Genomic DNA, 13,392 nt, shown 5'->3' on the forward strand with positions numbered 1-13,392 from the left:
CTTACTTCCTGTGTCCTTGCTAGCTGGAGTATATGTTGAGGTTTGTTCAATATTTATTCTAGTATTTGGTTCTTCTTTAACCTTCTTCATTATCAATCTCTAGCCAGTAGTATGTACTTTTTTTGCAGGACAAAGTTTTAATCAGTCAGCTCCTGGACTTCCTGGACAGGAACTCAAGCCCTGAGGCTGCAGATCATCCCCGGGATGAAAAATCCCTCCTGGGCTCCTTCAATCACTCACAAACGCCTGCAGGTCTGAAATCAGCTGGAGTGGAGATTGTTCAGAGTCGAACCACTCAGACCAGCGTGGACTTAACCAAAAAGAAGATGGAGCCAGACACGGTGGATCTGCAGCCCGCAGGAGATGCTGAGGTGGAGCAGTGGCTTCATGGTGAAAAAGCTGTGAAGGCAGAAGCTCAGAGGAAGGAGAGCAGTGCAAAGGAAGAGGATGTGGAGAAGAAAGGTGGACATGTGGAGAAGAAGTTCAGGGTGGACGTGACGGCATACTCCACCCCTCAGCATGATGGATACTTCGGCTACATTGTCACACAGCAGTGAGTACCCACCTGGTCGCTAGCGCAGAGCCCTAACTAGGGAACAATTGATCAGTCTATGTTCTGGATTCTGATTGGTCAGGAGGAGATGATTCATTTTCTTTAACGACAGAAATCAGCTTGTCCTCTCACACACTCACTCAAGGCCACTGTTATAGTTCTCTCTCTATAAAGAGCTAACTACAAAACTTTCTCGGTCTCACTCACACACACACACACACACACACACACACACATAAACATTTGCAAGTAAATAGCCTCAAAAGAGTTTCATTCTCACGTTCTGTGTGTGTGTACACACATGTGTTTATCTGAATGTAATTGTAACCATATATAAGTGTAAATGTACGTATCGATTCCTGTGTGTGTGTGTGTGTGTGTGTGTGTGTGAGAGAGAGAGAGAGAGAGAGAGAGAGAGAGAATCACACTTTACAGGAATCCCATTTGTGCCTTATTGTTTGCCTTGTTGAAGGAAAATGTGAGTGATTTATCAAAGTGCTGAAGCCACCTGAGCCTCTTCTTCCATCCTCCCCCTCCATCCCTTCACTCTGTCCCTCTATCTCTCCATCCCCCCTCCATCCCTTCACTCTGTCCCTCTATCTCTCCATCCCCCCTCCATCCCTTCACTCTGTCCCTCTATCTCTCCATCCCCTCCCTCTATCCCTTCACTCTGTCCCTCTATCTCTCCATCCCCTCCCTCTATCCTTTCACTCTGTCCCCATCTCTCCATCCTCCCCCTCTATCCCTCCACTTTATCCCTTCATCTGTTTATCTTCCCCTTCCATCCCTTCACTCTGTCCCTCTATCTCTCTGTCCTCTCCCTCTATCCCTCCACTTTATCCCGTCTATCTCCCTTCATTTCTCCCCATGTCAACATCCTGTTCCTCCATACTTCTGAAATCCTGTTCCAACATCACTCCATCCACCCATCTCTGTTCACTTTAATCCATTTCCTTCATCTTTCCATCGTTCTGTCTGCTTTTTCCATCCACCCCCTCAGCCCTTTTCCTGCTTCTTCTAATTCTTCACTCGCTCTTTCCATCATTTTTCTCCATACCTCCATCTGCTTCTTCTATCTACTCTCCTTATCCATTCATTAATTCTTTTCTATTCTTTTCATCTCCTCATCCTTTTTTCATGTTCCCTTCATCCTTTCATACTTTATCTCATAGTTTAGATGTTCATGCATCATGTAGGCTGCAGTAGTGTGTGTGTGTGTGTGTGTGTGTGTGTGTATGTGTGTGTGTGTAATTATTATAGAATTTTCTCAGACACTTTGTATTTTAATATCTTCTCTCTCTCTCTCTCTCTCTCTCTCTCTCTCTCTCTCTCTCTCTCTCTCTCTCTCCACCTGTCTAGCTCTCTTTCCACTGATCAGGGTCTTAACCTGATGGAAACCTTGGCTAAGAGAGCTAACCTGCGTGTGACCGACTTCCTCCAGCTCTCGTAAGAACAGACACACACACACACACACGTTGATAAAAGGAGATATTTGCCCCCCTGTGTGTGTGTGTGTGTGTGTGTGTGTGTGTGTGTGTGTTTGTGTTTGTGTTTTGCTTGTGAGTCAGTGTGTGGGTGAAAATCACATTTCTGTTTGTACTGATTGTTCATTTTAAAAGTTGCTCTGTGTAACTGCATTTGACCTATAGGAATATTGACTCGGTCTGTGTGTGTGTGTGTGTCTGTGTGTGTGTGTGTTTGAGAGAGAGAGAGAGAAAGAGAGAGAGAGAGGGGGAGAGAGAGAGAGTTTGAATTAAAATAGAAAGTGCGTAGGTGTGTGTTGTTTTTTTAAGCCTCACCCCTGGTGGAAAGCTGTGGCTTGATTAGTGAGTGTTTCATAATGATTGTGTTGCGCGTTTAAAGCTCTGTGCTTTTTTTTTTTTATCCAAACGCCTCATTTCACTACAGATTTATTATAATCAAAACCCTCATCACACATACACTTATATCTGTTCTTCTTCTGAGTCTGCTTGCACACCTATTCATCCATTTACTGACTTCAAATCAGAGCGAAATTGATTCTTTTCATTCGTTCGTCATTTAGTTTGATTTGGTTTCATGCTGCACGTCATTAAACAGACCAACACCCCCCATTTAAAACCCTGTGGGGAGTGTACGCTGAAAACGTCCTCATTAATCTCTTGCTTTTACATTTTAGACACGATTCTGCAAGTAATACATGATCATCTGTCTGTATATCTATCTATCTATCTATCTGTCTATCTATCTATCTATCTATCTGTCTATCTATCTGTCTATCTATCTGTCTGTCTATCTATCTATCTATCTATCTATCTATCTATCTATCTATCTATCTGTCTGTACAGTATATCTATCTGTCTCTCTGTCTGTCTATCTACCTATCTGTCTATCTATCTATCTGTGTCTGTCTGTTTTTCTGTGTCTATTTGTCTGTCTTTCTATGTCTATTTATTCATCTATCTATCTGTCTGTCTGTTTATCTGTCTGTCTGTCTATCTATCTATCTATCTATCTATCTATCTATCTGTCTGTCTGTCTATCTATCTGTCTGTATGTCTGTCTATCTGTCTGTCTGTCTATCTATCCATCTGTCTGTACAGTATATCTATCTATCTATCTATCTATCTATCTGTCTGTCTGTCTATCTATCTGTCTATCTGTCTATCTATCTGTCTGTCTGTGTCTATTTGTCTGTCTTCCTATGTGTATTTATTCATCTATCTAGCTACCTGTCTGTCTTTCTATCCATCCATCCATCCATCCATCCGTCTATCTGTATGTCTGCCTGTATGTCTAGCTACAGTTGTGCTTATAAGTTTAAATACGCCTTCTCTTCATCTGCAAATGTTAATAATTAAAAAGTAAGACAGATCATAAATATCCCATGTTGTTGTTTATTTAGTTCTGCCCTGAATAATGTATTTCACATAACAGATGTTTACGTATAGTCCACAAGTCACAATAATTACAGAATTTACACAAATGAACCAGTTCAAAAGTGTACACACGCTCGATTCTTAATACCGTGTGTCGTTACCTGGATGATCCACGACTGTGTTTATGTTTTGTGAGAGTTCTTCATGACTCTCTTGTTTGTCCTGAGCAGTTAAACTGCCCGCTGTTCTTCAGAAAATTCCTCCAGGTCCTGCACGTTCTTTACTTTTCTGCATATCTGAGCCTTTCCATCAGCGGCTATATGATGTTCAGATCCGTCTTTTCACTTTTCATTTTACTAAATGGAAAAAAAACATCAAGATCTTTAAGCAAAATGATAACAATTTACACCAATCATCCTGTTCAAAGGTTTATACCCCTGGCTCTTCTGGAGTATCACTGATATGGGATAACTCATTTTCCAGAGTTTAAATCACAGTGTTCCTCAGGAACCCTCTCCATGTACTGAGATAGCTCAGACGGCTGAATAAATAATCAACAGAAATAGCACACAAAGGTTTGGGGTGAAGCTCACGCTTAGTGTTTTTATGGCTGTTATGACTCGAAATCCAGTGAACTCGTCTGCATCAGAAATGCTATAGGCTTATGAGATCATGTAGCTCATATTGAATATAAATCCTTGTGACATTATCGCATGGCAAAGCGTGCATAATGCCTCTGTTTTGTTCATTACATTCGATCCAAAATGGCTTACAACACGAGCACAGAGCTGAGCAGTTGCACGTTAACGCCTTGTACTGTATAACGTCTTATGCTCCATATTTGTAGGTCAGTTTCAGACAGAAAATGTAATTATAGAACCAACCAGACTGAGTTTTTACTGTCACAAAGATATTTTTCTTCTTTTAGCCAGTAAGTAGACCCTTTGGCTGTACCATGACTTCCTAGAGCCAAAAATAGAATCTATAGCATCACAATTTATATCACTAACAAATATGGCAGACAAAAACTGGTCTAATGTAAAAAAACAAAAAAAACCCCACACATTTCCCAGATTACTCATATTAAAGGTGATCAACAAAGACACCTGAAATTATACCAAACCTTCAAAAAAAATCAGAAATCCATATAAACATTACATCACTACCATTTAGATCCAAAATGGATAACTGTCTGTTCTAGCATTCCTCTCTAAAACATGCCTAGGTTAGCTTTTGCTACTGGGCTTTGCTTTTGCATAGCTGTGTCTTGCTATGTTAGCTTTCGTTAGTTATCTTTTCCTCAGCACTTTAGCTTTTAATCACAAGGCTAGCATTCTTTCACTAGGCCAGCTTTCACTCTGAAGGTTAGCTTTCACTCGCTAGATTAGCCGTCACTCACTAATACTAGTGTATATTATATAGTAGCTTGCGCACGGAGGATTAGCAAGTACTCTCATCATCTAAAAATCTAAAGACCTCAAAAAAAAATGGCAAAAATAGCTAAACTCCGATGATTTAGCTATGGAGTAATAAACAGCACAATCTATATATTAGAATACATGTAGAAAACATCTTAGAATACATTGACCCCTGTTTTGTCATTCTAAAACATGATCACATGATCATGGACTTGGTACTCTAAATTACCCCTAGAAGGTTATAGCTAATACAGTGTAGGCATAGCCGGGCTTTCTTCCTAACCTCATTTGATAGATCAACACCAAGGTGATCAGAGACAACTTGGAAGTAAGTAAAGTATAGTTTCTGTACGACCTCAGCAATCATGACAACATGCTGCAGTTTAGCCTTGTAGCAGAGGAGATATATATATATATATATATATATATATATATATATATATATATATATATATATATATATATATATATCACTTCACAGTAGAAGTTATCACAGGAGAGAATAGCCTTAGGACCTCAGGATGTTAGCATTAGATGGTGAAAGCCAGTGAAGGTCAATAGAAGCTAATGCAGGGATGGTGTAGGATGGCATGTGGCCAAAGAATGTTAGCACAGTAAGTAAAGGTTATCAGAGATCAGTAGAGGCTTCGACAGTGCTGGTTTGAGCTAAAACACGACTAGTGTAGAACAATGCATAGGCTTAACATAGGCTGTGTGGGTTTGTGTGCTTAGATATGAAGAACTCAACCATGCTCAGATTTCTGCATTAACTTCTCTTGTGATGTTTAAGGGTGATGACGGATGTTTGAGGAATGTTGAGTTTTATTTTTACTGGTGTAAAATGGAGCAACAAAGTACATTCCTGGCATGACCTGCTTCATAGGGATTTGATGTAAATGGTCTGCACTTATATAGCACTTTACACTGGTTCTCATTCACACTCAGTCACGCACCAATGGTAGCAGAGCTGCCATGCAAGGCACTAACTTGATACCGGGAGCAATTTGGGGTTCAGTGTCTTGCCCAAGGACACCTCAGTACATGGAGTCATGTGGGCCAGGAATCGAACCACCAATCCTACGATTATGTGATAACCCACTCTACCACCTGAGCCACAGCCACCCCAATGTAGATGTATGATGGAGGTTGTAGTTACATGAGTCATGGGATTTTCTGAATTAATTAATTGGAAGTGTAGGAAATATTACAGAGGGCTAAGCATACAGCTTTGAGGTACACATATACTGATGGCAATAGAAAAAACTTTTTGTGCATCTTTGATTATATTCTGCTTCATTATTTAATTATAATAATTGTATGGAAGTATACATGTGTATGCACTTTGGTTGCAAAGCTGATTGACTTTTCTGACATCTTCTTTCATTCATCTGGCCCTGAACCTGCACGTGTACCCATTAAAAAGCCTATTATCCTTTATATATACATGCCTTTGTTTGTTTTGTGTCTTTGCAAAGCCTTTCACATTACAGTACAGCATATCGAAGCCGTTTCCAGTGTTTGTATATTCCTTGTTCCTAATTTACTCATTTCCTAGATTCCTGCATACTTTCTTTCTCTGTTTGCCGGAGTTCTGGTTACTTTATGGCTTTGACCTCAGCCGGGCTTTCAGATAATGATTATGGATTTGCCTCTCATTACCATGACTGCCTTTGCTTTTGATCAAGCTGCCTGCCCTGACAGCATTCTTTAGAGAGGCCTACATAAAAAGAATCAGCAATTACATCCCTGCTGCCTCAGGCTCCCCTCTGAGATGCACACTGTCATTCTTGACCTATTGCCAGGCAGACAGACACAAACGTAGAACGTCTGAATTAAATCAGGGAAGGATTAAGAAGGGAGAGGGCAAGGCCTTCCAAGATTTTATTACAACTAGAACTGTTATTTTGTCCATTAAGACAGTAGTAGAGGAGGAATGAAGTAGCCCAAGGGCAGTGGTAGCTCAGCAGTTACGATGCTGGACCGCTGACCGGAAGATGCAGAATTCAAATCCCGCCAAAGCTGCCACTGCTGGGCCCCTGAGCAAGGCCCTTAACCCTCAACTGCTCAAATGTGTAAATGAGATGAATGTAAGTTGCTCTGGATAAGGGCGTCTGCCAAATTCCTTAAATGTAAATGTAAGCACGTCTTCAAGATGTCTGTGAGACTTCATAGCCAATTTGAATAGTGGGTTAATGTGGCAGGGTTGCCAAGTGTGAAGTGACAGATTTGAAGGTAGGAGGTGCTAAGTTTGATCGGAGAGGTGATAGGTTGAGAGGGTGAAAAAGTACCAGGTAATATATTCTTATGTTGGAAAATGTTGGGTTTGTTAAGAAAAATGGGTCGGCATATGTGAAAATGCTTCTCCGGAAGCTCTGTTGTGAACTGAGGTGTTCTGGTGATATCCATTTACTGCCCCAGTTGGCACGCTATACTAATGACCATTTGCCCTGGTCTGCTGAAGCCTTCACTGACTTGTTGTTCCAGTATGCACTGGCTGTATGCTAGTAGGTTACTAGACTAGAAGGAAGAAGAAAGGGAAGAGTGTTTGGAGAAAAGTTTTTATGTGAAAATAGGAAAGAGAAGGAACTGAAGTCATGAAGGTTCTCAGGGATGGCATTACAATGTTTGGAGGTGTGAGTACTAAAAGATTTATGTCACTGTGCTATTAGGCACCATCAGTAGACCAGTACTGGTGGACCTGAGAGTCAGAGCAAAGAGCAAAAGTGTAGGGCTCAGGAACTTGGAGAGATAAGAAAGGCAAGGATTTGATTCTCTGTGAGACAAGTAGCCAGTGTAACTGGTGTGCTGGTTGCGCAGCAACCTTTGGTCGACAATGCTCCGCAGTTGGCAAGCTCTGTCTCCTTTAGCTAGCCAGGCTTGCTCATCGTTTCCCCTAGCTTCACCTTCAGCAAGCTAGTTATCTAGGTTCCAGCCTCTCTGTTTGGTCCGAAGGTAGCTATCCAGTAGATATCTTTGGTTGTTGTTCTTTTGGTTGCTCCCGTTAAGGGTCGCCACAGCGGACCACTTTCCATTGTCCATGTGTTGATTTGGCACAGGATGCCCTTCCTGACACAAGCCTCCCCATTTATCCTGGATTGGGACCAGCTCTGAGAGTGCACTAGCCTGTGCACCCCCAGAGGATAGTGTTGGCACCCAGTGTAGGGCTCAAACCTACCAAACCTGAGATCCCATGCTCTCGCTAGGTAGCTTAGGTGAGCCTCCTAAAATTAAACAAGGCAATCTATCCCTTTAAACTTCAAACTTCTATGCATCTACCATTCATTTGAAGGTACGTTTGGTTTGGCCACCATCTTCACGCCCTTATTTCTCTGCAAACACCCCTCCTTCAACATAACTCTCACCAATCATGCAAACAGAAATGCCAAAGAAGAGGGAATTACTATAAGTAATCTAAGTGTGAGGTTTTTTTTTTTGTGAGTGCACCTAATATGGCGTTCAAACAAAAGTGTTTTGTCAAATAATGATACCTAGATTGGCTAAATTCTGTTCATATATGTGCCATTATGGGTTATTTGTAATACACGAAAAAAGGTGGTGTCTTCACACTATTTTGAAGTTATGGAAGAGAAACTCCAGGCATGACGTAGGGGTTCATACATCGTCCAACCAGCTGGGGGAGTGATGTACCCACTCAAATACACACACACACACACACACACACACACATCTGCACAGACAACTGTTTCAGCATCTCCCACACACTTTTATACACACAGGAGCAAAACACTTTCCACCAACAGCCTCTGTTGCTCTGCAATATTGCCAAAGCAATTACAAGGTGATAACATCTATAAGAGCAATGCTAATAATGCTACTAATAATAACAAAGCAGAATAACAAGAACACTTTCCATCTCTCTCTCCCCCTACACACACAGCGTTTTGTTCTTGCTTTGCATTATCACTCCGTAAGCCAGGGATGTGACATTTCACAGGTTCAGTAGGTTATCTCTGAGGATGGCAGCATGAGCGGGAGAGTGCTGCGGTTCCAAGGCAAGCGTATTATAATCCTGATACATTGCTATGAATAGAGAGCAGGTCTAGGCCATGCTAGCATAGAAGTATGCTAGACTAGTAGCCGGGTTTCGGGTTGGTTTAGGCTAAAATAGGACGTTAGCAAAAAAGGTCAGTGTTAAAGAGAAAGTATTGGCGAAGACTGACCCAATTTAAGCTTCCTAGCAAAGGGCAAATTGACATTTGGAGCCCTGGCCTAACATAGGAGCAGTGGATATTAGCATGAAATCAGTAAAATCTAGTGGAGGTTAGCACAGGGCCAGTGAAAGAAGGGTCAATGGCTGCAGAAGTGGCTTAGACTTGACTATCCTAGCACCAGGTTAGGATAATATAGGGCTAGCAAAGACGAGTCAGTGAAGGCTACAGCAAACCAGTGAAGATTAAGGACAATAGATTGTAATATTCTAATATAGCAGCACTCAAGGTTAGAGCTTGTCATTAGAATCAAGGCCAGACCAGTTTCTCAAACAAGCAGAGCACACATCAGTAGGAAGTAAAAAGAGGATATTACAATAGGTGCAACTATCAAAGAACCAGTTTATGCTAATATAGGGCTAACAAAAGCTAATTAGTGAAGGCTAATACATTCTTCTGAGAGTACGAGGTCTAGCATAGAGCTAGTACATGAAAACTATCTTAGGACCAATTGAAATTAGCAGTGATACAGTCAATGATATGGCAGACAAGTGGATATTAGTCAGCATCTGAGCAGTGAAGGCTATTATTGGTCAGCTAAGTCATGCTAGTAGAGTCTAGGGCAGGGCCAGTTTAAGCTCAGACAGAGACTAGCGCTGGAGCAGTGGAGGCTGAGTAGAGTTTATGAAAGGGCAGTGGGAGTTAGCATTAGAAGCAGTGGAAGTTTTTAGCTTGTAACTTGTAACTAGCTTGTAACTTGCTAGCAGGTTGTAGTGTGTGTATGCGCGTACGTGTTGGGACACAGCGGTAGAGTCGTGGGCATAAAGGTGAGTGAATTTCATTTGTGTCTCTACAGGAATAGTACCAGTGCGTGGGAAGAGTTTTATTGCTTATGAAGCTCAGGATGTCTCCAGCGTTGTCTTTCCTGTGAGGAGATAAGGCGAGGAAGGGGGCAGGGTCAGGGTACTGTTCCCTCAGAGAGAAAGTTTAAGTGTAGACTTTATAAAGAAGTGTTCCAGCGTGCGAGTCTGGAGGCTGAAAGGTTTCGCCTCTCACCTCCCGCAGACGTGTGAATGGGATTTTCTTTAGTGACAGATCCATTCCCTATTACTATCTCTCTCTCTCTCTCTCTCTCTCTCTCTCTCTCTCTCTCTCTCTCTCTCTGTTCCCCTCTCTCTCTCACTCAATTTCTGTCCTTTGGTGATCTCTTTATACTTTCTTCCCCTATACCTTCCACCCTGCTCTATTTGAATAATGCTATGGTTCTGTCTGTCTGTCTTTCTTTCTTTCTTTCTTTCTTTCTTTCTTTCCAATCATTTTTCCACATTCTAATTTCTTTCTCTTTCTTTCTGTTTCTTTCTTCTCTTTCTTTCTTTTATTTACATTTTTTCTTTGCTTTTATTGTTCTTCCCATCTTTCTATTGTTTTCTTTATTTCAAATGTTTGTTTTCTAATTTCCCCCATCTTCACAATTTCTTTCTTTCTTTCTTGACAGATGCATTCCTTCATCCTCTCCATATCTGTCTCTGGTTCTCTCCCTCGTGCTCACTCTCTTCTCTCCTTCTGTCATCACTTGCTCTCAGACTCTTTCTCTCCGCCACTAACCTCCCTGTCTCTCTGCTCCATGAAAGAGAAGGAATCTCAGAATCTTCTCCCCAGATCAAGGTTGATGTTTTTGCTCCTTCAGAGCGGTGGAGACTCCCCCCGTCAGGCGTCATTTCTTTTGGGACTCTGCCATCCCTCTTTCCTTCCTCTCACTCTCTGATCTAGCGCTGACAGACTGTGTGTCTGTCCGCTGGTGTGTTGTTGCAAAGCCACAGATCATGCTGAGTTTTATTCTCAGTGTTGAATTCTCAGTTTCTATAAACATTTCTTTGACCTTGTCCTTTTCATGCGTTTTGTTCCACACTGCTGGATCTCACTATGGATCTACCGGATCTCTCACTGTGGATCTGCTGGATATTTTTTTTTACCTATCACTTAAAGTGAAAAACAATGTGAATCATTTTAGGGGGAAAAAACAAAACTTACAATACCCAGCTTGCATAAGTGTGCATACCCTTCTATAATTGGGAATGTGGCAGTGTTCAGAATCAACCAATCACATTCAAACTCATGTTAAATACTAATTTGTGTACACCTGTCATCAATTAAAGTGACTCATTAACCCCAAATAAAGTCCAGCTGTTTCTGTAGGATTTTCATGGCATCTTCTTGGTAACATCCAAAATTGAAAAGCCATGGGCCGCAAAGCGCTTACAAAGCAGGTACGGGATCAGGAGAGGGTGACAAAATTTTTTCCAAAGCATTGGATATACCATAGAACACTGTAAAGACAATAAACAGCAAGTGGTAGGACTGTGACACTACTAAGAACAGGATGTCCCTCTAAAATTGATGAGAAGACCCGGAGAAACTGGTCAGGGAGCCTGCCAAGAGGCAACAGTAAAAGAATTGCAGCAATTTCTGGCAAGTACTGGTTGCTCCGTACATGTGACAATCTCCTGGATTCTTCATATCTCTTGGCTGTGGGGTCGGGTGGCAAGACGGTAGTCATTTGTAATCAAAAAAATAAATAAAATAAAAATACATCCAATCTCCCAAAACCATGTAGAATAATGTGTTACGGTCCGATCAGACCAAAGTTGAATTTTTTGCAATAATTACAAAAGAAATGTCCGGCACAAAAAACCAGCACATTACCAAAAGAATGCCATCCCCACAGTGAAGCACGGTGGTGGAGGGAATAATGAATAGCTTCAAATACCAGTCAATTTTGGCACAAAACCTTAAGGCTTCTGATAAAACACTTAAGATGAGGAGGAATTTCACCTTTCAGCACGACAAAGACCCGAAGCAAACCTCCAGATCAACAAAGGAACGGCTTCACCAAAACAAGTTCAAGGTTTTGCATTGGCACAGCCAGAGTCCAGACCTAAATCCAATCAAAGATCTGTGTGGTGATCTGAAGAGGACTGTGTACAGGAGATGCCTAGCCAGTCTGACTGAGTTAGAACGCTTTTGCGTTCTAAGAATGGCAAAATATTGCTAAGTCAAGATGCTCCAAACTGATCGACTCTCACCCCAAAAAGACTGAACGCTGTGATCAAATCTAAAGGAGCTTCTACTAAGGATTAGTTTAGGGGTGTGCACACTTATGCAACCAGGTTATTGTACATTTTTATTTTTATTTTTCACGTTTACCCCTAAACTGATTCTTTTTTTTTTTTTTTTCACTTTACTTAACAGGTTAAACTTTCACAATAAAGGTGGAAAAGCTTCTGACATGATTTATCTTGATTTCATTTTACATCACAAAATCCTGCCATTTTGACAGGGGTGTGTAAACTTTTTAGATCCACTAAATAAACATTATAGCAGCTGTTCCCTCCCTGTCTCTTTTTCTCTTTCTGGAAATTAATAAGACGATAAAACACAACTTTTCACATTACAGTGAAATCGCAATGTGGACGTGCTCACTTTACCCATAAATTATAATAATTCTAACTAGTTCTCACTAATTTACCAGTGCTAACTAGTCCAACATATCAGTTCTAACTAGTTAAATTTTCTGGTTCGAGTAAGTCTAATTTACAGATTCTAGCTGGTCTAACTTACCGATTCTAGCTAGTGTACTGTACTGGTTCTAGCTAGTGTACTGTACTGGTTCTAGCTAGTGTACTGTACTGGTTCTAGCTAGTGTACTGTACTGGTTCTAGCTAGTATACTGTACTGGTTCTGGCTAGTGTACTGTACTGGTTCTAGCTAGTGTACTGTACTGGTTCTGGCTAGTGTACTGTACTGGTTCTGGCTAGTCGGAGCTACCAATTCTACCTAGTCTAATTTACCGGTTCTAGCTAGTCTAATTTACCGGTTCTAGGTAGTATAATTTACCGGTTCTAGCTAGTCTAATTTACCGGTTCTCGGTAGTCTAATTTACAGGTCCTAGGTAGTTTAACTTACGGTTTCTAGGTAGTCTAACTTGTCAGTTCTAACTCGTCTAACTTACCAGTTCTAGCCAGCCTGTAGTAGTTCTAGCTAATCTAATTTACACTTTCAAGCTAGTCTAACTTACGAGTTTTAGCTAGTCTAAATTACTACTTCTAGCTGGTCTAACTTACCAATTCTAGCTAGAGTAATGTACCAGTTCTAGCTAGTATAATTTACACTTTCAAGCAAGTCAAAACTTAATAATTCTAGCTAGTCTCACTTTCTACTTCTAGCTAGTCTAATTTACTGATTCTATGACGTCTAACTTACTAGCTAGTGTAATGTACTGGTTCTAGCTACTCTAACTTACTGGTTCTAGCTAGTTCTAGCTAACTCATTCAATAGACTAACTTTATTATTGTCAGCAATGTGGATGAAATAAAGATTAGTGTAACTGTGGTGGT

The 13,392-nt window shown here is 41.0% G+C and overlaps 1 protein-coding gene across 1 annotated transcript in view; it reads left to right on the plus strand.

Annotated features, from left to right (window-relative positions):
• Positions 1 to 13,392, plus strand: part of ptprn2 (protein tyrosine phosphatase receptor type N2) — a 241,272-nt gene that overhangs the window by 84,418 nt on the left and 143,462 nt on the right. The window contains exons 9-10 of the mRNA XM_053681691.1: positions 129 to 553; positions 1,913 to 1,999. Coding sequence (XP_053537666.1) covers positions 129 to 553; positions 1,913 to 1,999 — 512 coding nt within the window. The remainder of the gene's footprint in view (positions 1 to 128; positions 554 to 1,912; positions 2,000 to 13,392) is intronic.

This window comes from Ictalurus punctatus, chromosome 7 (assembly GCF_001660625.3).
Source record: "Ictalurus punctatus breed USDA103 chromosome 7, Coco_2.0, whole genome shotgun sequence".
In the NCBI taxonomy this organism is placed as follows: domain Eukaryota; kingdom Metazoa; phylum Chordata; class Actinopteri; order Siluriformes; family Ictaluridae; genus Ictalurus; species Ictalurus punctatus.